We start from the raw sequence: 23,765 nt of genomic DNA, 5'->3' as shown, positions 1-23,765 counted from the left end.
GATCTTCCACCATCCTCACCGTCACTTCAACGCAACAGTCATTCCCCCTTCCCATTTCCTCCATGACATCTCAATGACACCACCCTGTCAAGAGAAGAGAAAGAAGATTGCTGGGACTCGGGATTGACTCGAGACCTACTGATGCACTGACAATCTGTTGCCTGCCGCTACTGTCCCAAGAGCATTGATGCTGCCAGGCAGTGCTTTTCCGCGTGTTACTCCCCGTTCAATGTCTCAATCATAAATTCTGTAGTGTTCGAGGAGGTGAAGGTGAAGGCGCGGTGACGGTCACGTGGCAGCTCCGGACAAGTGCGAATGAGCAAGGATAGATCCTGTGACTCGCAGAGACAGACAGTCGTTTTAGGCATGTCTTCTCCTATGCTTATAGCTATGGCTATTCCCACTGACTCTATTTAAGGGTATAAAGTAGTATTCCCAGGGTGTTCAGGTCTTTTGGCTCTCCTTTTACACCGGGCGGTGAAGGGCGGCAAGTGTGAGTCATTTCTGCTTCTTTTCATGGATATTTCAATCACTTCATCATCACCAGAAAGTCACCAAACAGTCATCATGCTAACTCTCACCCTGGTCACCGGAAATAGACACAAGATCTCTGAGCTCAATGCAATCTTAGGCAGCTCAGTCATCTTAAATGCAACCGACCTCGATCTGCCCGAGATTCAGGGCACCGTGGAAGAGATCACCCGGGAAAAATGCCGTGTGGCCGCCGAGAAGGTACCGCGAAGCGCTCGAACTTTGACTGGCGCAAACTGAACCCATTCAATAGATCGCTGGTCCGGTCCTAGTCGAGGACTCTGCGCTGGAAATGCATGCTCTGAACCGTCTGCCGGGGCCTTATGTGTTTGTCCGCCCTGTATTTCTGTTGTGCTTGAGTTTGAAAGGCTGACTGATTGGTTTGTTGCGACTAATATAGCAAAGCTTTCGTAGAGAGCGTCGGCAACGAGGGTCTCTACAAGATGCTTGCTGCTTTTGAGGATAAGACGGCAGAGGCCGTTTGTACCATAGGCTATTCTCCAGGACCAGAGGCCGAGCCGATCCTCTTCCAGGGGAGGCTAGTGGTGAGTACTACAGTACTACCCTGGAATCAAATCGCTTGGCAATTCACTAATCTCGACCAGGGCAAAATAGTTCCCGCGAGGGGTGCCTCCTCATTTGGTAGGCTTTGTCTTCAATCGGCATGTCCGGTCACTGACAGCGATCTAGGGTGGGAACCCATCTTCGAGCATGGCGGGGAGACATTGGCCGAGATGGATGTGAACAAGAAGGTAAGAGCAACTCGCATGTCGCATGATGGCACCGTCTTGCTCACACAATACATAGAATGGACTGTCTCATCGTTTCAACGCTGCGCAGAAGTTGAGCGAGTGGTTGAAACAGAATGAAGGGACGGTATAGTGTAAGCGACCCAGCTTTGCCTTTGTCTTCGCAAATCGTGATTCATTCTGAAAGAACCTATTGCTGATGTTCATGCACCAGCCATATATAACTTACAAACAAGCAACCAGTTTTCTATCGATGAAATAGAATCTCCATGTTCCAATTCGGTCAAGTGTCAAACGTACCAAGCTTTCTTTCATCGATCAGAAGTAAAATGAAGAAACCAGGCCGGTTCCACGTTATTGCTACACCATATGGGCTTCCAAGGCAAACTCCTCCCGCAATACATCTGACAAAAGCTTGACACCTTCACTCAAATCCTTCGCCAGCGCAGCCGCAGACGTCAACCGGATGTAGAGCATACCCTGGCGCTTCGGGCTAGGCGAGAATAATGACCCTTTCGTGACCTGGACTCCATGCTTGACACGATCCGAGTTTCCATCTCTGCCAGAAAAGCCTCCACACTGAAGTCGGTTGTCGTCTGGTGGCGAAGCAGGGGATGCTGGCGATAATCGAGCTGCAGCCAGAGAAACATCCCATACTGGGGACAATTCCAAGACACAAGTCCGCGAGGGAGATACTTTTCACAAGCCCGCAACAGAATATCACGACGTAACTGGTACTGCCGTGAGAGATTCGACAGCCACAACAAAAAGCCTTCGTGACCCCACGTCTCATCGAGCAACTTCCAAAGCATGAGCTGGGTCGGCCCATTGATTCCCAGCGTCGAGACCTCCTGGTAGGCCACGAATTTGCGGATGACCTGCGATGAGGCAGTCACCCATTCAGCACGAAGACCAGGTGCCAGGATCTTGGATGTTGAATCTAAGCGGACGACGCGACCAGATCGATCGATCGAGAGATAGGATGGGACTGCCTGTGCCTGAAACCTGTTGATGGCGGTGAGCACGCTATCGCCTCCATGACCCTGCCTATTGAGCTCGTCGTCAAACTGCATGCCCAGACGCAGATAGTAATATGGGTCATCTTCGATGATAATTAGGTCGTGCGTTTCCGCAATCTGATAGATCTGTTCGCGTCTAGCCAGACCCTGAGTAACCCCGGTCGGGTTTTGCCCGGTAGGGATCATGTACAAGACACGGGGTTTGGAAGAAGCCGAGGTGTCCCAATTTCGTAATATCTCGTCCAAGACATCCGGGCGCAGTCCTTCTGCATCCATGGCCACTCCCTGCACTCGGATGCCCTGCAGGCCTGCTCCTTCCACGGCGCCAGGGTAGGTATAGCACTCAGTGAGAATAGTATCTCCTCGGTTACAGAAGATCCGGTAAGCAATGTCCAGAGCAGACGTCGAGCCGCACGAAGGACATACGGCCCAGTCGGAGTACCGCAGTTGATGCATCATTTCCACGTGTTCTGTAAGGAATCGGAGTAGATGAGGGAAGCCAGCCCCACTGCTGTAGTTGAGCCCATTGGCTAGATTGAATGTGTCCGTGTATTTGTCTATCGTCGTCTGATGGCTGGAAGACTCGCCGGCTAGTGTGGCTGGCATCGACTCGATTGTCACAGAGTCCCATGGATAGTAGTCTGCTCTGGGCCGTCCGGTGCCCAGGGAGATGACCTTGCGGTCACTGGGCTGGTTCGCGGACTTTTTCAATGCTGAACCTTCAAAGCCTCGACTTTCAATACTCCAATGGCCATCCCATCGCTTTGCGAGGGGAAGACTGCGTGTGTGGGTGGATTTGAAGGCATTCGAGGAATTGGCGGGGGCAATGGCGAACGGCAAGGGCTCTGCCTGCGCCCGGAGAGCCGTGATGGAGGCGGGCTGTAGAGGCGGGCTGTAGAAGCGGCATTTCAATTATGGTTTGGAATTTGTAGCAGGTACTGTAGCAGGTACTGAAAAGCAAGAATAGTCGGAAGCATGCACCTCCTGTAGACGTCTTGTAGGGGTCGATAAATAGAAATAGATCAAGGTGCTTTGCGTGATAAGGCACACGCCGAACACGCCGATACTTCTCCGGCCCGCGGCTTGCCCCGTCTTCGATTCCTACCCTATCCCGAAGATAAGTCGGAGTGATCGAACACGCCGAGACAACCAAATCTCGAGCGAATGGCGCCATTCTTTTCTCAGTGGTTCATGCACTATAAAGTCTAATGTAAACCCTCGGAAGTCGGGAGCTCGCATTCAGATTCTTGTCATTTCTTACCCTAAGACCAGCCACTCTCACTACCATGTCCTCAGTTACTTTGGTTGAGTATCTTTTCACACGCCTTCGGCAATTGGGGGTTCGCTCTCTTCATGGCGTACCAGGTGATTTCAACCTCCGCCTGCTGGATTACGTGGAGCCGACGGGACTAAGATGGGTGGGCAATGCCAACGAACTCAACGCTGGCTATGCCGCCGATGGATATGCTCGTATCAAAGGAGTTGGTGCCCTGATCACCACCTTTGGTGTCGGAGAGCTGTCAGCTATCAATGCCGTCGCAGGCGCCTTCGCTGAACGTGCTGCGGTGGTGCACATCGTCGGAACCCCATCTCGAGAGACGCAAGACCAGCGTCAGTTAGTCCATCATACTTTCAACGACGGCGAGTACCGCCGGTTTGCACAAATGGCGTCTCATGTCACGGTCGCTCAGACGCGGCTGTGGGATCCGCAAACCAGCCCGGCCCAGATAGACGAGGTTTTGCAGCAATGTTTGCGGCATAGCCGTCCGGTGTATATCGAAATCCCTGTGGACATGGTTGATCAACCTGTGCTGGTTGAGCGACTGGGTCGTCCTCTCAGGTTATCGCAGCTTCCACCAGTCTCCTGTTCCAACGTCGTGTTGGCGCGTATCTTCAAGAGGATGTATTCTGCCAAACGACCAGTCATTGTGGTTGACGGAGAAAGCCGACCGATGGGAATTCTTGAACAGCTGCAACGTTTCATCACCACCACCCAATGGCCATTCTGGACCACGGCGTACGGGAAAGGCCTGCTGGACGAGACCACGTCAAACTGCCACGGGGTTTATCGGGGTAGATTCGATAGTCCCGAGGTGCAAGCATACGTGAACGGGGCCGACTTGGTTCTTTATTTTGGTCCCCATTTGAGCTCGAGCAACACCATTTCATGTTCTGCCATCCCGAAGGACGAGGTAGCCATCTACATCTCGGACACGGAGGTTCGATTCGGTCAAGAGGTCTTTCGCGATGTCCCCGCTCAACATCTGCTATCACATATTCTGGAAGGACTGGATGTTCAAAAAGTCGGGTCTGACAATGCTCACCAACGCCTTCCCCGCCTCTCGTCGTTAACGTTGTCTGACGTTGCTGGTCCGAGCCCCATTACCCAGGACCGTTTGTGGCGGCTTCTCGCGGGATATCTTCGACCCGGGGACATTGTTCTGGGAGAGACGGGAACTGCCGGGTATGGAGTGCGAGAGATGGCTCTGCCTTGTCATAGTCGCGTTTTCACTCCAGTCACGTGGCTTTCGATTGGGTATATGCTTCCTGCGTCTCAGGGAGCTGCCCTTGCTCAGCGAGAATTGATGATGGCGGACGAGTACCAGGGCATCCGCGATGCACGCACGATCCTTTTCATCGGGGATGGTAGTTTCCAGATGACGGCGCAAGAGCTGGGGACCATCATCCGATTGGGGTTAAATGTGGTGGTATTTGTCATCAACAACGACGGATACACCATCGAACGTTGCATCCACGGGCGTCAACAGGCGTACAACGACATCACTTCATGGCGGTACTTGCAGGCTCCTCAATTCTTAGGTGGGGGGGATGAGGTCTACACAGCCTCTGCCCGCGATTGGGATGAGCTGGGAGGGATTCTCACCACGGATCAGCTGTGGAATGGATGCGGATTGCGCATGGTGGAGATTGTCTGTGATCGGGAAGATGCCCCGAGTGGTCCGTTGGTAGAGTATTTGCAGAGACAGAACAGTGTTTAGTTGTGTAGTTGTGTAGTTGTCAAACGAACCGAAGAAATGAAATGCATCGTGGGTAAATGCCTGAAGAACCAAGCGGCAATTGAAGCCTCACCGCCCTTTCAACCCACCGAAATGTCTCCGCTCCGCTCCGATGGACTCTCCGACCCGAGCATCAGCTTTCAATTCTTCTCCGTATCCATCCCGTTGGTCTCGCGTCAGTCAACATTCCCACCGCCTTGAATGATATCCAGGCAGCCTGCCTGCGAGCCATGCCGCAAGTCCAAGCTCGCCTGCGATCATACCCACCCTGTGTGTACGCGTTGCCGTACCAGCAACCGAGCCGGACTGTGTCTCTATCGCTCCACCCCCTTCAAGAGGAAGCGGCCTCTGACATCAAACAAAAGCCCTGAAGAGCCGCGCTCGTCTCCGAGGTAGAGCAATCTCTCATTCTCTGTATTCCCGACTGTGGCTCTAGTTGCTGATTTATTCTCATGCCAGTCGCGACCCTTTGTTAACGCCCTCCGCCCGGTCCTCTCGTCGTCAGCGGTATCCCAACCCCGGATACATCGGCTCCTCCAGTCATGTGGCGATCTTTAGTCATATACCCCCGACTGCATCGGATCAGACTGTGGCACCGCAGCTGGCTGAGCCTACGGCCCCTACAACAACGGTGGACATGAACGATGACGATGTACTGCTTCAGCGCGCGGCGGACGCAACCCGGCTGCTGTTGGCTCATGCACCTCTGCAATCCATGAAAGACCTGGTCAACTTGTGGCTGTCGAGTGGTGCTAACTTAGCACTGGGTGGTGCCTTGCTTGAAAATACCATCGACAGTATTGACCTTGCATTGACCTCCATGTCTACCAATGCGAATTGGCATCGACATTATGCTGAATTTCTGCTGCGTAATTCGGCGCAGGCCTTGCATAGCAATTCGTCTTTAACCTTGGCAGAATTCTGCGCTCAGTTCACCGAACATAATATTAGGTGGGAGACCTTGGGCCTCTTTGTTCTGGCGGTGATTCGTGCCTCGTATGATGTGCCATATTTCGCACCGTTGTACTCAAAGGACCATGGCATATATGATCTTCGAAAGCGATGCTTCCGTGTCGCAAACTGTGCTCTCGAGATAGCCTTGTCGTTGGACCAGCTCAATGACCTGCAGCTAGTACTTCAGTACGAGAACCTTATCGTTCATTCGTACATAGCAGGCGATCAGAGTCAGTGCAGCTCCCCATCCGGGCAATACCTGTTCCTGTGCACTGACGAGACCCAGGCTATCAGTATTGGAGACGACTTGGGGATGGTATTGCGTCAATCTTTGCTCTTGGTTATCATCAGACCAACGGTCTGGAGCGGAATGCCCCTGTTTTTCTCCAAGAGCTGCGTCGAACTGCATTCGCGCGAATCTTCTCCGCCGATAAGAATATGGCAATTTTCCTCGGTCGGCCTCCGCGGATGCCACGCCATTTCTGCGACTTTCAGATCCCTTCGGCTCCTGCGGGTACCAGCCACTGGGATCTGTCTTCAGACCCAAGTGAAATCACTCCCGATTGGAGCCCAGCAGCTGTCCCCTCTTATGTGGCTGAGTCACGGTGGTCTGCGTTGTGTGCAAGCCTCAAGGAAGATATCTTATACCTGCAACGCGACAAGAAGAGCGACCAGTTCCAGCAGCAAGTCCGGTATTTCCATTGATCGGCATGAACCGTAAAAGAGCTTTACTGATCTTGCTAGTATTATACAAGCACAAGCTGAGAGATTGTGGGATGAGCTCCCGCGACAGTTCCGGTTGGAGGGAAGCCTGAAGGAGACCACAAAGGACGGGTTTGAGAGGGACTCTCTCGCCAGCTTCCAGCTCAATCACTTGCATGTCCTGTTTCTTCTTCGTCTTGTGGTCCTACCCTCTCCTGCCACCCCCAGTCAGGAGCTTGTAACCCTCGCCGAGCAAATTTTGGCCACTGTTGTCGCATTAATAATGCTGCGCGACCAGCTCACAAATTCGGGCACAAGTCTGATGTGGAAGGTATGAGGCGGATCGATGAGCAGCGTCTAGTAGAACATCAACTGATTCAAGTCTGTCAGATCGTGCATTATGGCCTTCCTGCCGCGGGCATCATTCTCTTAGCCGTGTTGAACCAACGTTGTTCGTCCGCTCCGGTCCCGGCCCCTCATCCACGGGCGATCCAGAATCTGACTGTTTTGGCTGCGGAGCTGTCAGGTGGATCAGTGGTGCAACTGCAAGATCCTAATTACGATCTGATTTCCAGGGCATTGTCCACGATCCACAACATGCTGGATTCAATTACAGCGGATGCATTGCGGGGACCGGGAGCGCCGTCTCCCCGTACCACGACCCTCGCCGACTGGGAAGAATTCCAAAGCCAGCTCTCGTGGGACCTGGACCTTGGGTTCTGGCAGAATCTGGCCGATACCCCATTTCTGGGAGACTAAACGAGCACTTCAGCCTGTTTCATGGAATGGGCAAGGAGATACGTAGGCGAGACACTAACCGGAAAGAGAAATGATGTTGCCTGCCGTGAATGGGCACCAATGGCGACATCATAGTGATGTATTTTCAAAAATCCCCTCCCCGTAGGGCTGAACAAAGTCCTTCTTGGCCTTAAAGCTTGGCTGCGATCGCCATTGCTTTTAACTGCCTATCGGTTGCGTCCCTGGATAACTGTCTTCATCACCCATGGCTTCCTCCCGGTTGGTGCCTGTCCCTGGTCACCTCCCTGAGCATCTCCGTCCTGGCGCGTGTTACTGATGAACAACTCACAGAGTTCGACACGATCCCAGCTGGTCCGTCCGCCAGGGCCTGGCTGGCTCATTCTTGAAACTTTTCCTTCGGACCTACACGGCCTGTCACTTCAAATGGCCCATTTCACTGAAGCCACACCATGAGGGGGAACGATTTGTGGTGATCGAACCTGCCAACACGCACTATTACACAGGCGTTGCAGTGGATCAAGAAATCAAGCCTGAGGCCGTCGGGGCCACGTGGTTTCCCGAACCTTGCATTGGCGCCACCTCCATTCCTGATGGACAATACGTCGTGTTACATCTCCACGGTGGCTCGTACGTGCTGGGAGATGGACGCACCTCCTCCTGCAACTTCCTCGCGAAGACACTTCTCACCCACACAGCGGCCAGTCACATCTTGTGCTTACAATACCGACTCGCCTGCCACCCGAACGGCCGATTTCCGGCCCAGCTACAGGATACCCTCGCTGCGTATGTCTACCTCATTCACACCCTACAGATCCCTCCATCTCGCATCGTGCTATCCGGCGATAGCTCAGGGGGACATCTTGCGCTGGCCCTGCTGCGCTACATAGTCGAGTACGACGACCCGTCCCGACTCCCGCCTCCACAGTGCAGCTGGCTCTGGTCGCCATGGTGCGATGTCCCCGCCGCAGTGGACCCGGACAGTTGGACCCTGAGCGAAAACTACGGTACCGAGTACATCCCAGGCTCGTTTCCCACCTGGGGCGCACGGCAGTTCCTGCGCGACCTGGCCATCACAGAGACGGTGGAGCGGTACGTGGCACCCATCCTCCATCCGTTCATACTCCCCTCGCCCGTGTTGATCATCACGGGAGGTCGTGAGGTTCTGTTCCCTGATCACCAGGAGCTGGTCCGACGGTTCCAGGAATTAGCCGGCAATGAATCACAGATTGCGCTGGTGGTGGAGGAGAAGGTGCCTCACGACGTCCTCATGATTGGCTGGATTATGAGGTTCCATCAGGAAGCGGAGGCTTGTGCTCGACAAGCGGGGGATTTTGTGCGGCGCGTGGGGGCCGCAGAGAGGTCTGGGGTGACAGAGCAGCCATGATGATGACTGCAATGATCAGAATTGAGCGTTGAATGTATTATCATGTAGCTTGAAGAATTTACATCAGCAATCGAGTACCCAGCGCAACGAGAAGTAAACCCCGGGGCATGGTCGGCCAGAACCGGACTATTCTCCGTGACGCGTTAGTCCTGTTTAGCGCCACCGAACCCCGCTTCCCAGCCTTCTTGTCGCCGTTGTGCTGCAGGGGGAGCACCGAGTGTAATTTCACTGCACAGTGCACGGCGGAGAAAGCCCATAAGCCACCACCGTAAATGTCCGAATGGCATATAATATCTCTCACATCCTTCGGAGCATGACAACCGTCAGCTCGGGCCCTCGCATCGTGGTCCTTGAGCTCAGCCTGAAGGTGTGGGAGCGCCGGAGTCCGGAGTTTTTCAAGTGCGCCCCACCGTTCGCTCCTGCAGAATTCTGCTGATGCTTATGGGTTCCGCGGGACGGGGAGCTGACGCGGTCTGTAGGATGAAGTTTGTACCTATACCTATTCACTTTCAGGGCCGCTGAATGAGGTTGCACCGCTGAGGTGTAAAAGAAGCTCATTCTGACGTCAATATAAGCAGCTGTTTCTCCTCCTGACAAGCTCAAAACTTATTCTTCATGGCACAAGGTAACCAATTCAGGCCTTCAATATGACGCAGTTCTATCGGTGTTTGCTCATCCTGCTGCTCCTGCTCCGGCCGCGTCGTCCTCAAATGCACCCTGTTGTGCGGGCTGAGATAAGCACTAATTGGACTCTAATCTATTTCTTGACCAAATTCCGGAGCGACGCCCGTTTCGAGCCATCTCAAGTCCTGCAGGATCGTCGGACCTTCGAGAGAGGGATTTGTAGTTCCTGACCAAAATCAGATCCCAGTCAATAATGCGCGCAGACCATGTCGATACCTACAGTATCAGCCTCATGTTGCTGTATATAAAGATGGTTCAACGCAATAGATGAGCAGTCGACAAGTCGCTGGAGCATTCCTCGCTGTTCAAGATGCAACTCACCCCCGCCATTCTCCTGATTGCTGGCTTGTGCACCGCGGTGCATAGCCAGGGCTTTGCGGACGATTGCACCGATATCTATCTCAAGGAAAATTGGCTGGTGGGCACTTGTCCGACCAGCGACGGGAGTGGAACTATCACCAGTAGTGTCTACCTCCCCAACAAGATCACTAACAGCGAAGCCACGCTAGCGGTATGTTTCTCCTCTTTCCTCTTCTTGTGGTAATTCTGGTCGTCAAGGCTTGTGCTGACCTACTGCTATTAGTGGAAAACCGAGTAAGTTCCTCGTCCTGCCCCATGCGTCGACGTCGAGTGTTGAGTCCCGTAGCGGTGCGTATTCGCAGTCCTGCAGCGACTGCATCTTGCTCGATGAGGGAGCGACTCTGCAATGCTACTGTGAGGCCACCTACGCCACGAACGACAAGAACACGACCTTGAACCTGGGTAAGAGTTCTTCCCCAGCCGAAGATTGCTCCGTGCTGATAGTGCCGCAGAGGAGCACATCGCCAACTACGATGGACATCTGCTCTCCAACCTGACCGGCAGCGTCACCTCCATTCCGGCCGACTCATCCTGGCCCATCCCCTCCGACTTTGAGGTGCAGCTGCAGGTCTCCAGCCTGAACAACAACTGCTCGACGATCGGGGGTTACCTGACTCTCAACGATCCGCAGGACTGCTACTATCTCAATCTGGGGGTGGAGTACTACTGGTACGCGGCGACGACGGTCAACAACCTGGGGTGGAAGATTGTGGCGTACCACGATAGCACGTGCAGCGGGGAGGCAGTGGGCACATTCACTCCGGAGAATGTAGACACTTGCCTTACCTTTGAGGATGGAGTCTCCGGCTTTGCCGTCATTCCGCTGTGGAATGCCGACTGATTCACTGTTTGGTGTGTTTGGTGGAATTACCGTGTTTGCTGTGTTTGCTGGCCGGTCGGGTCGAAGCGGATCGGAGAAAGTCCGAATCCGAGTCAGGCTGAGCAAACGTTGCAAACGTGACAACATGGATCTGTTGTGGAATCTGAACAACCTCAGCTGCATTGTGTAACTATCACAATAATCTCTCTATGAACGATGGGTCGCTTATCGAGATAGCCCTTTCATCCCTGTCGTGATTTGCAGTAAAATCATCCCTCTGTATGCTCCATACACCTGGACCTCGTCATGACTGCAGCCCACACTGTCGGTGGGGCAAGGGGTCTGGACGTGGTGGGCCTGTGCACTGCTCAAATCCATGGCTGCAATTTTGCAGGCTCTAATTAAAGCAGTTTTGGTGCCTGCTTGCCTAAATTTCCAGCCACTGACGGCTCTCTCATTCGAAGACTAGTGCACTCCAGGGTCCCTCGTGTCCATAATTGGTGAGGCTGACTCCATTTTCAGGGTCTTGCCGAGCCTCAATACGAGATGGTGCTTGCTTTTGAACCCCCATTAAAAAGGGGCTCAGCCGCTGAAGATTCATCCATGCCTCTGCGACATTGTGACAATTCCGTCGGTTGACCATGTCCGGCTCGAATTTTGCCTGCATAGAATGACTGCCCATGACCGCATCCAGTGGCTGGATGGCCTTCGCGGCATCGCAGCGGCGATTGTGGCCTTTGACCACTACTTTATGAGCGATGTCTGGCACCCTTTCGTCTCCTTCTGGGCTGATCCCCCCGAGGCCAATCGGCACTTGGTGCAGCTTCCGCCCATCCGCATTCTTTTCTCCGCCCATTCGATGGTGACCCTGTTTATGGTGATCTCCGGCTTTGCCATCTCCGTCAGTCTACTCAAAGCCCGCCACAGCCCGCAGTTTCTGCCGCGAGTGACCTCCGCCATCGTGCGGCGCCTCTTTCGCATCTATCTGCCAGTGTTTGTCCTGGCCACTCTGAGCCAGGTCTTGTTTTACTTCGATCTGTACCACTGGACTTTCGACGAGGGGTTTCTTGATGGACTTCAACCCTGGACCCACCCGTGGGCCCATGTTAAGTGGTTGTGTGGCTACATGGCCGATAGCATCAATGTCATCGCCTTTGAATATCGCGGCGGTCTGAACGGCCAACTCTGGACTATGCCTCTAGAATTCCGCGGATCCAACGTGGTGTATCTACTGACTGTCGGATTGTCGGCATGGCGTCCCAAGCTCCGACTCTGGGCTCTGCCACTCCTGGCTGGGTTCTTCCTATGGGCTGGCAATTGGGACATTTTCGGATTTATCTGGGGCCTGTGGCTGGCGGAGCGGGCAACCAACACTACCACTGTGGCGAGCGCGATGGCAGATGACGACCTCGACGACGAGGAGAAACTGTCTCGGTCGTCCTGTCCCACCACGCAATGCAGGATCCGGTCCTCGCTACGAAAGCTCTTCACTCTCTCCCGGACGATCACCATCCTCACCTTCGTGGTCGGATACTATCTCCTCTGCCTCGGCAGCGACGGCCAGCTGCCCCCGGGCTACCGGTTCCTCGCTACCCTCCAGCCTGCCAAGTGGAAGGACCGGTGGGAGATCTACCAGTGGTGCTGGAAGTCCGTGGGCGCCGCGTGTTTGGTCTATGCGATTGCCCAGTCCCCGTGGCTGCAACGGCCCCTCAACACCCGGCCCGTGCAGTATCTGGGCAGAATCTCGTTCTCGCTGTATCTGCTCCACGAGACCATTTACCAGCTGTGGCGCAATCCCCTGCGGGATTTTGTGTATCTGATGGCGAGCGGGAACCCGTACCTGACTAGCGCGGAGGCCCTGCGAGATGATCCGTTCGCATTCCATGTGGCCTGGTGGGTGTCTGGATTTATTTTGGGCACGGTGGTGGTTCTCGCGTCGCATTACTACACTATCTATGTGGATAATAAGTGTGTGGCGCTGGCGAAGAGGTTGGAACGATTGTTTACTTCATGATGTTGGGCCTGAAAATGTTTCCGAGATTGGAGATCAATAGCAATGATCACTCCCTCTGGCTGTGGTGTGTATCCCCTTCATGATAACGCAATGGATTGAGAAAGAATGCGCCTGTTCTGTCTATGGTGGCCTGTAGAACTGTGGCGTCTTTGGATCGCATGAGACTGGCCGTAATATGGTATGTATATGAAACTCAGTACCTAGGCCAGAACTGAGCCCGGAAGTCATGATTCAATCAAACAAATCGCCCATGGTGCTAGCCCGAAGCACTTGAACGACCCAGCCGCCATCATTTCTAATTGTCCACTCCGTAATCAGCACTGTGATCCCAAGCCTATTGTTTTCTTTCCTCTTTCTGCTCGTTTCTCTGCTACTTGGGTGCGTGGTTTGGTGACAGCTTGAATAGAGGATGATAAATAGACATTTCGACCTGTTCACCACCCATACTATGCTGCTATAATGCACTACCGACCTTACTAGGAGAAGGCTCTCGAATAATGAGTGTCAGCCCCGAATCTGATCCCTTTTCGCCGATACTTGGCTCTTACTGAAAAGTGTCCTTAGTATTCTTAGTCCAGGAGCTATGTCTCTTTACCACTACTTCAGATTAAATAACTATCACTTCAGTACACGGTGGTTAAACATGTCACGGTTCTCAATTGCAGGGTTTGAAGCCCGCGTCTGGTTTGCCAACATTCTTTGTCCCCGCAGAGTGGAGGCAATCTGAGACAAGGTCTATACGCGGATCCACCGCTGTTAAGACATCAATTTACCCACGAGGACACTGTGGCACAGTGATAGGAATTCGGCTCATCCTCCGAAGTTCAATACCCCTTCTTCTTCTTCTTCTTCTTCTTCTTCTTCGTCTTGTTGTTGTTGTTGTTGTTGTAGGCCCATGCTCCTGGGCGGCAGTGCTTGTATAAGTGTGATTGTCTTTCGCCTACTAGCTGGAAACATGTAGATAATAACGGGTATCAAACAAGAAGCCTTTGGGCTACGAGACAGATAAGACGTGGAAGTATTTACTATGAAGGTCTTGTAACAAATCATGAGAGGGTGCATCATTAATGTGGGGTCACCTTCCTTGTACAAGCATAACCTCCGAGTATGTGAACATTTATAGATTTATTCACTAAGAGGCAGACAACATCCATACAACTAATGTTGGGTCAACCGGAGCTTTCCCTGAATTGGGAAACAACCTCCGTATCAAAGGCTTACATTGGATTTCCAGTGGCCCTGATATAGTGATTACTGGCTCAGAGACTCTGCACATCAAATGATTCGACCCCAAGGTTCTCGGATACCCTCCACTGCTACCAGGTGTAACGTTGTATTTCCCAAGTATGCTATCAAGAGCGACTTGGGAAAGCCGAGAAGGTACTCACTTTGGCGCCTATGGGAAAGGTATAAAGAGATGCTTGTAGCACCTTCAATCCTACTTCTTCATCAGCAACTGCATCGTCTGAATCCCAAAGTCTTCAAAGCCTGACAGAACCCTTTCTCTCAACTCTCAAAATGAAGTTCACTACCGTTACCGCTACCGCCATTCTTGGCTACTCCGCTGCCTTCGCTGCTCCCTCCTACGGGGACGACACCGACGCCACTACTGGTACCTTGACTGTCACCGACGCCAAGATTGACATCAGCGCCGCGAACAAGGTGACCGATGTCTCCTTTAAGCTGGCCGATGGCGACAAGCATGTGAGCTGCACGGCTCAGAACCCCAAGCTCACCTACCTGTCCACTGCAGCCACTGCTTGCAGTGACAGCAAGTACCTGTTCAACCTCATCGATTCCGGTCTTTCGAGCTTCGAAGTTGCTATCATGTACTCGTATGACATCCAGTAAGTATCTAGCCTTGAGCCCGCCGTCCTGATAAGTCATACACAAACAAAATGAGGCCAGAATGTCACCGACTAATGATTGCGATAGGGGTTCTGGCGACTACTCGCCTGGTCAATGGGGCGTCGGTAACCTCTTCCTCGACTGCAAGAGCAGCGGCAGCGGCCGCGTCTGCACCTCTTCTGCCCCTAGCACTGTGTTCATTTCTGAACAGTAAGCGATTTTGTCTCTTTCACCGAGCCCGGCAATATCACCGGCTGCTATCCGATGAAGTCCGACGGACTGGGGCTTGTTCTGGAAATCGGTGTGGGGAGTCGCTGTTGTCTCCTTTCACATCTACAATAGTCTACGTCTGTCCAGTTGTGACTTATTCCTGTCATTCGTTTCTCCTCTTCGGAATTAGTATATGAGCCTGATACTCTGTCTCAATTGATGCAGTTGTGCTAAAATAGAATCCTGTTTAATCCAGTCTTGCAGGGCAAGTGTCATGTATCTGGTGCACTCTGCACGGCAAATCACACATTAAATTGAACCTGCCACGTCTACTGACCAGGAACGATCTCGCAGCGAATAACATGATTTAAAACATTCACGATTGACCGGCTTACTTTAGATTCTGAAACCCATCATCTACTTTCTACCTCTCATCATTCCATGTTTGTTGTCGTGGTTTGCTTCTACACCTTGTGGTTTACTAGAGAGTGCCGCGAGAGACGATGAGGTACAGCTTGCTGGGCGGCACTCAGCAAACGTCTACAATGGTCCCGCAAGTGCATGCTTCTTCAACAGCTTGAACAATTATTGTTCACCAGAATGAGTCAAGTACATCCAAAGTCAGCGATCTCAAACAATGATCGGATTTCCCCAGAGCAGCCCACCCCCTGGACCCCGACCCCGGCAGCACGATAGCAGGGCTCCCTAAACCGCCTCCTCTTGACGGCGTCATTCCCTACTGCGCCGTCCCCACGATGTTGTTGAAGGTAGCATAGTTGACCGTCGAATCCGGCAAACTCTCCTTCTTCTCGGCACAAGTGACGGAGATATCCAGCGGGCCCTTGCTCCACTTCCCCAGCAGACTCTTGCTGCCCGACAGCTTGGGCGGCACGACGAGCTGGTAGGTGTGGTCGTCGCCGTCGATCTTGGAGACGCGAACGGTCTCGGCGGGGGTCCAGGTGCTCTTCTCCGCCTTGATGTAGGCGTCAATCTTGTCCTTCTTGTACCAGATCTCGCCGTCAGTGCCGTATGTCTCGGGGATCCACGCTTTGGTGGCCGCGGCGAACTTGGTCTTGTCGGCGTAAATGACACAGTACCTTTCCTCTATCAGTGCTGGCAGCACGAAGGGCAAGAGGGAGAGATTGCTTACCAGTCGGTGGCGGAACCAGCCCATCCTCCGCGGTTTGCGGTCAGATAGGTGCCCTCACCCAGCTGGATGTTGGCGCGGTTGCCCTCGTAGGTGAGGGTGCCGGCTTTGTTGTACTTGGCGGCTTGGTCCTAGGGAGTTGTTAGAATAGGTCGTGGCAACTGGAATGTGGATAGGTTCTGAAGCGGCGTACCTTGCTCACGGTGCGGTAGCCGATGATGATGTTCGACGCACGCTCCTGCAGAGCTCGCTCCTCCACTGCTGTCGGGGCAGCAGTCACGGAGCTGGCCACGGTCAGGGCGACGGCGAGAATGCTTCTGATGGAGAGCTTCATGTTGGAGTTGGATAAAGTATAGAAAAGATAGTTGAAAGAGTGGAATGAAAGAGTGACGGTGACCCACGCAGTGGAGCTGTAAAAGAGCGACAGTGAAGCTGGGAGCTGGTAGATGAGGTGAATGGGTGATGAATTCAACCTCAACCGCGACGCATCTTGCAGTCTTTATACCTCTGTTGCACAAGGCGAGACAGTGTCTGCAATTGGAGCTTGGTCGAGGTTGTATCCGGTGCAGCAGAATGTCTCTCAAACGGCCCCGAGGATTGGGGGCCAACGTCTCCCTTCGGCCCCCGACAGCTGCATCGGCGCGTCTCCAGGGCAGATTCCGACTGCGCAATCCCTCTTCCGCGCTGACAGGGTCCAGCATCTTATGCAAGGGGCCACCCTTGCCCTGCGTGGAATCTCAGCCCTGCCCGGCTTATGCTCTTGTTGGATGGTGTCTCGGGATGCAGCTGCTCGGCAGGAATATTGATCGAGTTATATCGTGCTTTCTAGGAGCCGAAATAAGATCTCTGGCTCAGTTCATAGCTTCAAGTGGCCTTCTATTGAGCTCAAGGCTTTGTTAGATATGTTGACATTCTGGCGATGTACGCAGGCTGTAGAGTGGTGAGGTCAATAGCTTGGGGCTAGTTCCCAAGACCCTTGGCGGATGGCGATCTTGGTTCAAGCCAAGCCGTCACGGTCTTTCGAGCTCGTATTCAGACTAATCCGTAAAAGTCTGTATAGACCTATTCACGCCTGAGATGAAAGTGGCATGAGGATCTTTAGGCACCTGTAAACATGCTCGTCCACATCGGGCTAGCCTGTCAGCCTTGCTGCTTCAGCCTCAGGCTTCCACGTGGTGGTGCTCGCCGCTCAATATTACTGGACAAAAATTTCAGGTTCCTCTTCTGGGATAGCTGTACTAGTAATTGAGAGAGCTGCTCAGAGATATTCATGTCGCTGGGGCTTGCCAATAGTCGAATGTTGAATAAAATTGCTGCCTCAGCGTCCACCAGTCCTACCCACGTACGGAGTACCTGGCGAGGATATATGTTTCCCTCCTTCGTTAATCATTTGCTGGTTGACATCAGACCAAACTATCTAGTACTCATCTCTTTGTGCTGGGGGGGTACTCACTGGCTGTCCCTCATACTTTCAATACTTTGATACTTCATTTACACAATTCGAATGCTTCAGATAGCATGCCCATGTGGTGAATGAGGTGGAAAGAGGAACCTGAGCACGTGATCCAGACTTACTACACCCGATGCCGTAAATCCGATCCGGGGCCGAGTCTCTTCAATCTGACTAAACCGTCGCAGCAACACCAACAATCTTCCACAACCTTCCACAATCCTCATCTTGTTGTCTAGACCAGCTCCTTCACATACATGGACTCTCCTTCATCTCAGTCCCTACGGCGGAACGGTCGAAGACAAGCCTGCGAGCCATGTCGCAAACTGAAGACACGATGCGACCACGTGTGGCCCAAATGCGGCCGATGCAGCGCCAAGAACCTTGCCTGTGTGTATCTGGTCGCCCCAATGACCAAAACATTTCGCCCCTTTCACCGTGGTTCCGATCCCCTCCAAGCGAGGTCGCGGAACTCTGCCTCCGTGCCACTGCGAGTAGTGACTTTTGTCCTTTCCTCTGATAGCTGAAGCTAAATGTCCAACCACAGAGCCACTGCGAACTCGTCGCCTGAGGCCACCAGTCGTGATGCCTTGCCCGCCCAGCCAGTAGTCGTCAACACCCCCTCGATGGAGAGTACCGGCTTTCTGGGTCCCACCAGCTACCGATACCTCCTGAGGGAGAGTCAAGGCACCTCCGATTCGCCTTCGGAGTTGGGCAAATACACCATTGAACCGAGACAGCTTGAGCTGGGGTTGCGGATCCTGGACTTCTTCGGTCGAGAGTCCCGCCTCCTCCAGTGTCTGACTGAGCACATCTATGGACTGAGTCGTATGCCCATCATCCCGCGGACAGTTATGCTGCCGGCGCTGAGCCACCTCTGGGATATCTGTGATCAGAACTCCATGGGCGAGGATGCCGCCCGTCTGCGCATGGTGGTTCGGATCTTCGAGAACACCTATAAACCTCTCACCACCTCCCATAAGATGAGAGCGGCGGATCTGTGCCAGGCTATAACTGGAGTCAATCTTCGGTGGGAGCTGATAGGCGCTGTCATCACGCTCGCGAGTCTGGCGTTGATCCATATTCCTGAGCACACTGTGACACTGATCGACGCACAGCAGCGCGGGAAGAGTGAGATTCTGCCTCAGGTCCTAGAGATCACCGAACATCTGTCGCTTCTGACTGACGCCCTGCCGCTCGTCAACGAATTACTCGTATCTCTAAAATACTACCAGATGCTTCTTGCTGTCAGCCGGTTTGGCGATTCCAGTCAGTTCACAGACTCGGCATGACACCGACAAATGCGGCTAATACGGACATAGGTCGCAGGTTGTATTCGTCGCTGGGAGAGTTATGCTCCTGTATATATGCGACCGGCATGCATCGAAACGACGTCCCGCGAGAGCAAGCGCCAGTATTTGTCCATCAGTGGCGTAGGGCATGTCTCGCAGTGGTGTACACCATGGACAAAACCATCGCGACGGCTCTCGGTCGCCCGCCACTGATGAATCGACACTATTGCATATTAGAACCTCCGTTGGATCTTGATGAGGACCCTGACCCCGACGAACACGAGTCAAGCCTTCGATCGATCGACGAGCACGGGTGGAATGTAGATAGAAAGCATCGACCCGCCACAACCATACGGTTACGTCTTCTCCTTGCCAAGATCCGCGAGGAAGTGTTGGAGCTGCATCTGGGGGTGACCGGCGCCAATCTGGTCAGACAAGCTGAGTATGTCCGATGAGGCGCTTAAGGTTTAGACAGACGACTGATTATTCTTTAGAGATGTGCTCCAGAGGCTAGCGGTCATGTGGGATACCTGTCCAAGCCATATGAAGTACTCGGTCGACATGTGGCATTCCCCAACTTCGATGCACAGCCATCAACTTCTGGTTCTCCTTACGCTCAATCTAGATTATCTGCATTCGATCTTCTTGTTACATCGACTCATCTCAGGCGACCGGTCCACGAATGTTTTCATCGTGGCCAAAGACATTCTAAGCACCATTCTCGTGATCAACGACGAACGCGAGCGACTCCGAGAGATTCGGAACGACTTCACCCATCTTGTATGATTCTACTGATCCAGCACGATGCAACTGAACACTAACCAGAGGAACAGTTCCTTCAATACGGCCTTCCGAGTGTCCAGCTTCTCTGCACTGAAATGCTGCACCGCTCGTCGACCTCCCCACTGACGGCTGTTCCGGGCTTCTCGCGGGCAGAGCTGATTCGGGAATTGACGGTGTATGTCTCGTGTCTCAGTTGGGTCGCCCGACCGGGGAGTGGGAACTTCGAGTTCTGCAAGCAAGTCAAGGCCAAGTTCACCCGAATTCTGGACGAGATTATCGATCCTAGCTGTGGTACATCGAGGGAGTTAGTTGCGCCGAGCGAGACGGCGAATGCACCTGCGGGCGCCAGCGGCGTGCAAGACTTGCTCGATGCGGTCCACAATTTCAATACCTTGCTGGACTGGGATATTGATAGTTTCTGGGATCCGCGACTGGACATTTTCTGCGGGTCTGTTTTCTAGTCGGAATCTGCGCATCCTGCATCGCTCCTCGTACTTCAAGCCGAGGTAAGCCATTCTCCGACTCTCCGACTCTCCGATCATCCCCCGCTCCCGCCACGTGACCTCTCGGTTTCCCCTCACTCTCCGCAGCCGATCTTTATGAACCGTCATAAAGAACCATCGTATGCCACCCTCACCATGGCAAAGACTCGCGTACTCCTCCTGGGAAGTGGAGGCATTGGCACCCTTGCTGCCCTCAATCTGGAATGCGGTGGTCAAGCCGAAGTCACCGCCGTTCTTCGGTCCAATTTCCAGACCGTCACCGATCGGGGATTTGAGATCCTTTCCTGTGATCATGGCCACATCCGCAACTGGCATCCAACCTCCGGTATATAGAGTCACCAACTTGTGTCTTTCGATGGCGATACAATACTGAACCTATACTTAGTTGTCAATGCGGTGCCCGTGATCGGTGCCGGCGACGTGGCGCCCTATGACTACATCGTCTGCACCACCAAGAACATCCCCGATATCGGCCCTTCCATCTGCGACATCATCGCTCCTGCAGTGACTCCCGCGCAGACCGTCATCGTCCTTATTCAGAACGGGCTGAACATTGAAAAGCCGTTCGCTAAACGCTTTCCGGCGAACATCATCCTCTCAGGAATCAGCCGCAACGATGCGCACGAGATCGGCCCGGGCCTGATCGAACAGATCGACCATGACAACCTGCAAATCGGTGCCTTCTGTGGTCCGTCCGACCGGATCGATGCCCAAACAAATGCGGCGATTCACTTCGTGGAAATCTACAGCGCTGGGGGAAAGACTAACTGCTACCACGAACCGAACGTGCAGCGAGAGCGGTGGCGCAAGCTGGTCTACAACGCAGCCTTCAATCCCATCTCTGCGCTGACGGGGCTAAGCACCGGTGATCTCCAGACTGCCGGCAACGCACTGGACACTTTGCTCATTCCTGCCATGACCGAGGTTCTCACGGTCGCACACGCAGCCGGCATTGACCTCCCTCAAGAAACCATCGCGACAACACTCGCGAAGAATCCCCCGGAGAGGAAGATCTACCCCAGCATGCAGAAGGATATGGCAAAGGTGAGTTATCAAGCCTGCAAGTGAAGTAGACATCGGCTCATTGATTGCTAGGGCAACTTCCTGGAGCACGAAGTGATCATGGGCGAGGTAATTCGCGAGGCACAGAGGAGGGGTGTCGCCACACCCATCTTGTCCACCCTCTACCAGTTGTGTGCCTGTGTGCAGTGGAGACTACAAGGTACCAAGCCAGCGACTAGGCAGAACTAGGAATGTGGGCGTCGAAGGATTCTCATGGATGATCGAAATAAACCTACTTCCCGGTCGCAACGGGCGCGTCCGAAGCTCCGTACTAGCCAAGACAGCTCATTTTCCATTTACGGACATCACACAACAAGTTTATTTATGGATCACGTTCCCATGGCGGATTAAGCCATATAATTTGTACAGTATTTCCAGTATTTAGTGCCCCCGAATCAGGTCGGCCGCGCGTTCAGCCACCGCATAAACGGTGGCCTGGATATTTCCAGCCGGCTCTAATGGGAAGATACTGGCATCAACCACGCGCAGGTTTCGCGTGCCGTGAATCTTGAGCTGCGAGTCGACCACACCTCCCAGTTCCGCCGGCATCATGGCGCAGGTGCCCGCCGGATGGAAGCAGGTGTACAGGCGCTCTTTGACCACCTCTTTGGTCTTGTCGAGGTTGCTATAATCGACGACCCCCTGGGGAATCCGAGACTGGGGCTTCAGCATGCTCGCAAGCGGCTCCGTCGCGACTATTTGATCCAGGAACTGGACGTGTCGCGCCAGGATTTCGAGATCCAGCGGGTGAGAGAGGTAGTTCGGATCAAAGACGGGCTTGTCCTCCACGTTCCTTGAGCGGATGTGCACCGAGCCGCGCGAAAAGGGATGGTTGTGCAGAACCATCACAGTGAGATAGTTGCCCGGCAGCGACTTGGCCAGGACGTCAGCAAGCGTCGTAACGCCGGGGAGCATATGCGTCTGGATTGGCATGAGCATGTACTGCGAGGAGGCATTGTGGCCCGCCTGAAGCAGCTCCCGCTGCAGCGCAAATTGCTTCTGCTGCGCAGGCGGAAGATCTGCCGCCTCCTGATCAAGGTGCTGATCGAGCAACTCGTGGACTTTCTCGCGGGAGAGCTGGCCGTCGTGGTCGACCAGAGGCAGATACGCCATACTGATGGGCATGCCGGACAAGGGGCCTCCGCGCGTTTGCTCGTAGAGCTGAATCAATGACTGCACTACGTTCGGGTCTCGCATGATATCGCCGGACACTTGGTCGTCTGCTACTTCAAAGTTGATACTTGCCAAACAGTGATCCTGCAGATTCTCTCCCACGCCGGGGCGGTCGAGAATGACTGGAATGTCGTGCTTCTCCAGCAACTCGCGCTGGCCGATGCCGGACAACTCCAGCAGTTGGGGGGTATTCAAGCTTCCCGCACAAAGAATGACTTCTCGTGCAGCAGGAATCTCCTGACGCTCACCGTCCTTGGCTCTAACTTGCACACCGGTCGCGACTACTTCCCCATCCACCTCAGTTAGCAACACCCTTTCCACCATCGTCTCAGTCAACAAGTCCAAATTCGGCCGCTGCGCTACCTCTGGCGAGTAGTACGCTGCCGCATATCCGCGCTGACCAGTCTTCCCATCAACCGTCAACGGTGCGGTGAAAGCGCCAATCTTGCGACCGGCGATGGGATCCGCATCTGTGCGCCAGCCCAGCCGGGCAAAGGCCTCGTCCCAGGCCTGGTTGAACGGCCCATAGACATCCGGTAGGGTGATGGGAACCGGTCCGCTGGTACCCTGGTTCTCCGGGCTCATGTAGCGCTCCAGCGACAGCAAGGTCGACGTCGCCTCTGACGGAGGCGTGTAGGTGTGGAATTTGCGGAGGTAGGGCGCCATATCCTCGGGACCCCAGCCCTCGTTGCCCAGCGACTTCCAGGCCGCGAAATTGCTTTCTGAGGGGTACATCACCACCGAAAAGTTCATGGCCGACGTGCCCCCCACTACGCGACCGCGCGGCTGGGCGATCTGCCGGTTATTCACATGGATCTACCTACATAGTCAGTATGGTCACAAACAGAAAGGCAACGGAGACAATATACTGCTACACACCTGCGGCTCACTCATGTAATCCCAATCGAAGTCGGGGTTCCCATACAACGTGCTCAAAAAGCCAGGGGTTTCGATGCGCGGATCGCCCATGCGGTTGGCCCCGGCCTCAATCAGGAGCACGTTGACGCCGGCATCCTCAGTGAGTCGGGAGGCGAGGACCAGCCCGCTGGTTCCCGCTCCGACAACCACGTAGTCATAGGATTTAGCGGCAGTCATTATTGTCGACAAATCAGCTTGCGGTTTATCTGGAAAGAACGCCCGAGGGAAAGGAACCACTGCAGGGGGGGGCGGCATGAAATAACTGCTAAGTCGCCGAGACTAAGGGGTGAACAAAGCCCGAGCAGGCAAGTGCAAGCAAGCGCAGGATCAAGAAAAATGGGGCGCTGTCACGGCCTGCAGAGAGAATTAGGATTGAGATTGACATG

At 53.8% G+C, this 23,765-nt stretch overlaps 12 protein-coding genes across 12 annotated transcripts; 9 read left to right on the top strand and 3 right to left on the bottom strand.

Moving 5' to 3' along the window:
* Positions 1-567: 567 nt before the first annotated feature.
* On the top strand, positions 568-1,413 carry ASPACDRAFT_42079 (non-canonical purine NTP pyrophosphatase; the record flags this gene model as incomplete). Its single annotated transcript, XM_020201042.1, has 6 exons — positions 568-732; positions 785-858; positions 932-1,076; positions 1,137-1,173; positions 1,222-1,283; positions 1,339-1,413. The coding sequence occupies 6 exons, from the start codon at positions 568-570 to the stop codon at positions 1,411-1,413; spliced, it is 558 nt and encodes a 185-aa protein (XP_020058155.1).
* A 227-nt stretch (positions 1,414-1,640) lies between these two features.
* ASPACDRAFT_51531 (aminotransferase-like domain-containing protein) lies at positions 1,641-3,276 on the bottom strand (the record flags this gene model as incomplete). Its single annotated transcript, XM_020202495.1, has 3 exons — positions 1,641-1,807; positions 1,861-3,191; positions 3,239-3,276. The coding sequence occupies 3 exons, from the start codon at positions 3,274-3,276 to the stop codon at positions 1,641-1,643; spliced, it is 1,536 nt and encodes a 511-aa protein (XP_020058154.1).
* A 309-nt stretch (positions 3,277-3,585) lies between these two features.
* Positions 3,586-5,298, top strand: ASPACDRAFT_26359 (alpha-keto acid decarboxylase family protein; the record flags this gene model as incomplete). Its single annotated transcript, XM_020199413.1, has 1 exon — positions 3,586-5,298. One exon carries the CDS (start codon positions 3,586-3,588, stop codon positions 5,296-5,298), a length of 1,713 nt encoding a protein of 570 aa, XP_020058153.1.
* Positions 5,299-5,517: 219 nt separating this feature from the next.
* Positions 5,518-7,731, top strand: ASPACDRAFT_26370 (uncharacterized protein; the record flags this gene model as incomplete). The annotated part of the gene is made up of 5 exons (XM_020199414.1): positions 5,518-5,708; positions 5,776-6,500; positions 6,557-6,944; positions 6,997-7,303; positions 7,363-7,731. 5 exons carry the CDS (start codon positions 5,518-5,520, stop codon positions 7,729-7,731), a joined length of 1,980 nt encoding a protein of 659 aa, XP_020058152.1.
* Positions 7,732-7,975: 244 nt separating this feature from the next.
* Positions 7,976-9,115, top strand: ASPACDRAFT_42076 (alpha/beta hydrolase; the record flags this gene model as incomplete). The annotated part of the gene is made up of 2 exons (XM_020201041.1): positions 7,976-7,989; positions 8,062-9,115. The coding sequence occupies 2 exons, from the start codon at positions 7,976-7,978 to the stop codon at positions 9,113-9,115; spliced, it is 1,068 nt and encodes a 355-aa protein (XP_020058151.1).
* Positions 9,116-10,109: 994 nt separating this feature from the next.
* On the top strand, positions 10,110-11,000 carry ASPACDRAFT_42075 (CVNH domain-containing protein; the record flags this gene model as incomplete). Its single annotated transcript, XM_020201040.1, has 3 exons — positions 10,110-10,310; positions 10,399-10,561; positions 10,612-11,000. The coding sequence occupies 3 exons, from the start codon at positions 10,110-10,112 to the stop codon at positions 10,998-11,000; spliced, it is 753 nt and encodes a 250-aa protein (XP_020058150.1).
* Positions 11,001-11,428: 428 nt separating this feature from the next.
* Positions 11,429-13,394, top strand: ASPACDRAFT_77442 (acyltransferase family protein). Its single transcript, XM_020204968.1, has one exon. It carries the CDS (start codon positions 11,650-11,652, stop codon positions 12,991-12,993), a length of 1,344 nt encoding a protein of 447 aa, XP_020058149.1. The 5' UTR covers positions 11,429-11,649; the 3' UTR covers positions 12,994-13,394.
* A 1,117-nt stretch (positions 13,395-14,511) lies between these two features.
* ASPACDRAFT_59441 (uncharacterized protein) lies at positions 14,512-15,241 on the top strand (the record flags this gene model as incomplete). The annotated part of the gene is made up of 3 exons (XM_020203448.1): positions 14,512-14,840; positions 14,929-15,051; positions 15,199-15,241. The coding sequence occupies 3 exons, from the start codon at positions 14,512-14,514 to the stop codon at positions 15,239-15,241; spliced, it is 495 nt and encodes a 164-aa protein (XP_020058148.1).
* Positions 15,242-15,787: 546 nt separating this feature from the next.
* On the bottom strand, positions 15,788-16,532 carry ASPACDRAFT_42072 (uncharacterized protein; the record flags this gene model as incomplete). The annotated part of the gene is made up of 3 exons (XM_020201039.1): positions 15,788-16,148; positions 16,202-16,329; positions 16,392-16,532. The coding sequence occupies 3 exons, from the start codon at positions 16,530-16,532 to the stop codon at positions 15,788-15,790; spliced, it is 630 nt and encodes a 209-aa protein (XP_020058147.1).
* Positions 16,533-18,181: 1,649 nt separating this feature from the next.
* Positions 18,182-20,184, top strand: ASPACDRAFT_42071 (fungal specific transcription factor domain-containing protein; the record flags this gene model as incomplete). The annotated part of the gene is made up of 4 exons (XM_020201038.1): positions 18,182-18,917; positions 18,971-19,382; positions 19,435-19,720; positions 19,774-20,184. The coding sequence occupies 4 exons, from the start codon at positions 18,182-18,184 to the stop codon at positions 20,182-20,184; spliced, it is 1,845 nt and encodes a 614-aa protein (XP_020058146.1).
* A 177-nt stretch (positions 20,185-20,361) lies between these two features.
* On the top strand, positions 20,362-21,477 carry ASPACDRAFT_26015 (ketopantoate reductase family protein; the record flags this gene model as incomplete). The annotated part of the gene is made up of 3 exons (XM_020199382.1): positions 20,362-20,551; positions 20,612-21,270; positions 21,322-21,477. 3 exons carry the CDS (start codon positions 20,362-20,364, stop codon positions 21,475-21,477), a joined length of 1,005 nt encoding a protein of 334 aa, XP_020058145.1.
* A 192-nt stretch (positions 21,478-21,669) lies between these two features.
* ASPACDRAFT_26621 (GMC family oxidoreductase) lies at positions 21,670-23,556 on the bottom strand (the record flags this gene model as incomplete). The annotated part of the gene is made up of 2 exons (XM_020199437.1): positions 21,670-23,277; positions 23,341-23,556. 2 exons carry the CDS (start codon positions 23,554-23,556, stop codon positions 21,670-21,672), a joined length of 1,824 nt encoding a protein of 607 aa, XP_020058144.1.
* Positions 23,557-23,765: the final 209 nt, after the last annotated feature.

The sequence above is a fragment of the Aspergillus aculeatus genome (assembly GCF_001890905.1).
Source record: "Aspergillus aculeatus ATCC 16872 unplaced genomic scaffold ASPACscaffold_5, whole genome shotgun sequence".
NCBI classification, from domain to species: Eukaryota; Fungi; Ascomycota; class Eurotiomycetes; order Eurotiales; family Aspergillaceae; genus Aspergillus; species Aspergillus aculeatus.
Note: the sequence above shows the minus strand (reverse complement) of the source record. Positions and strands in the feature narration are given on the sequence as shown.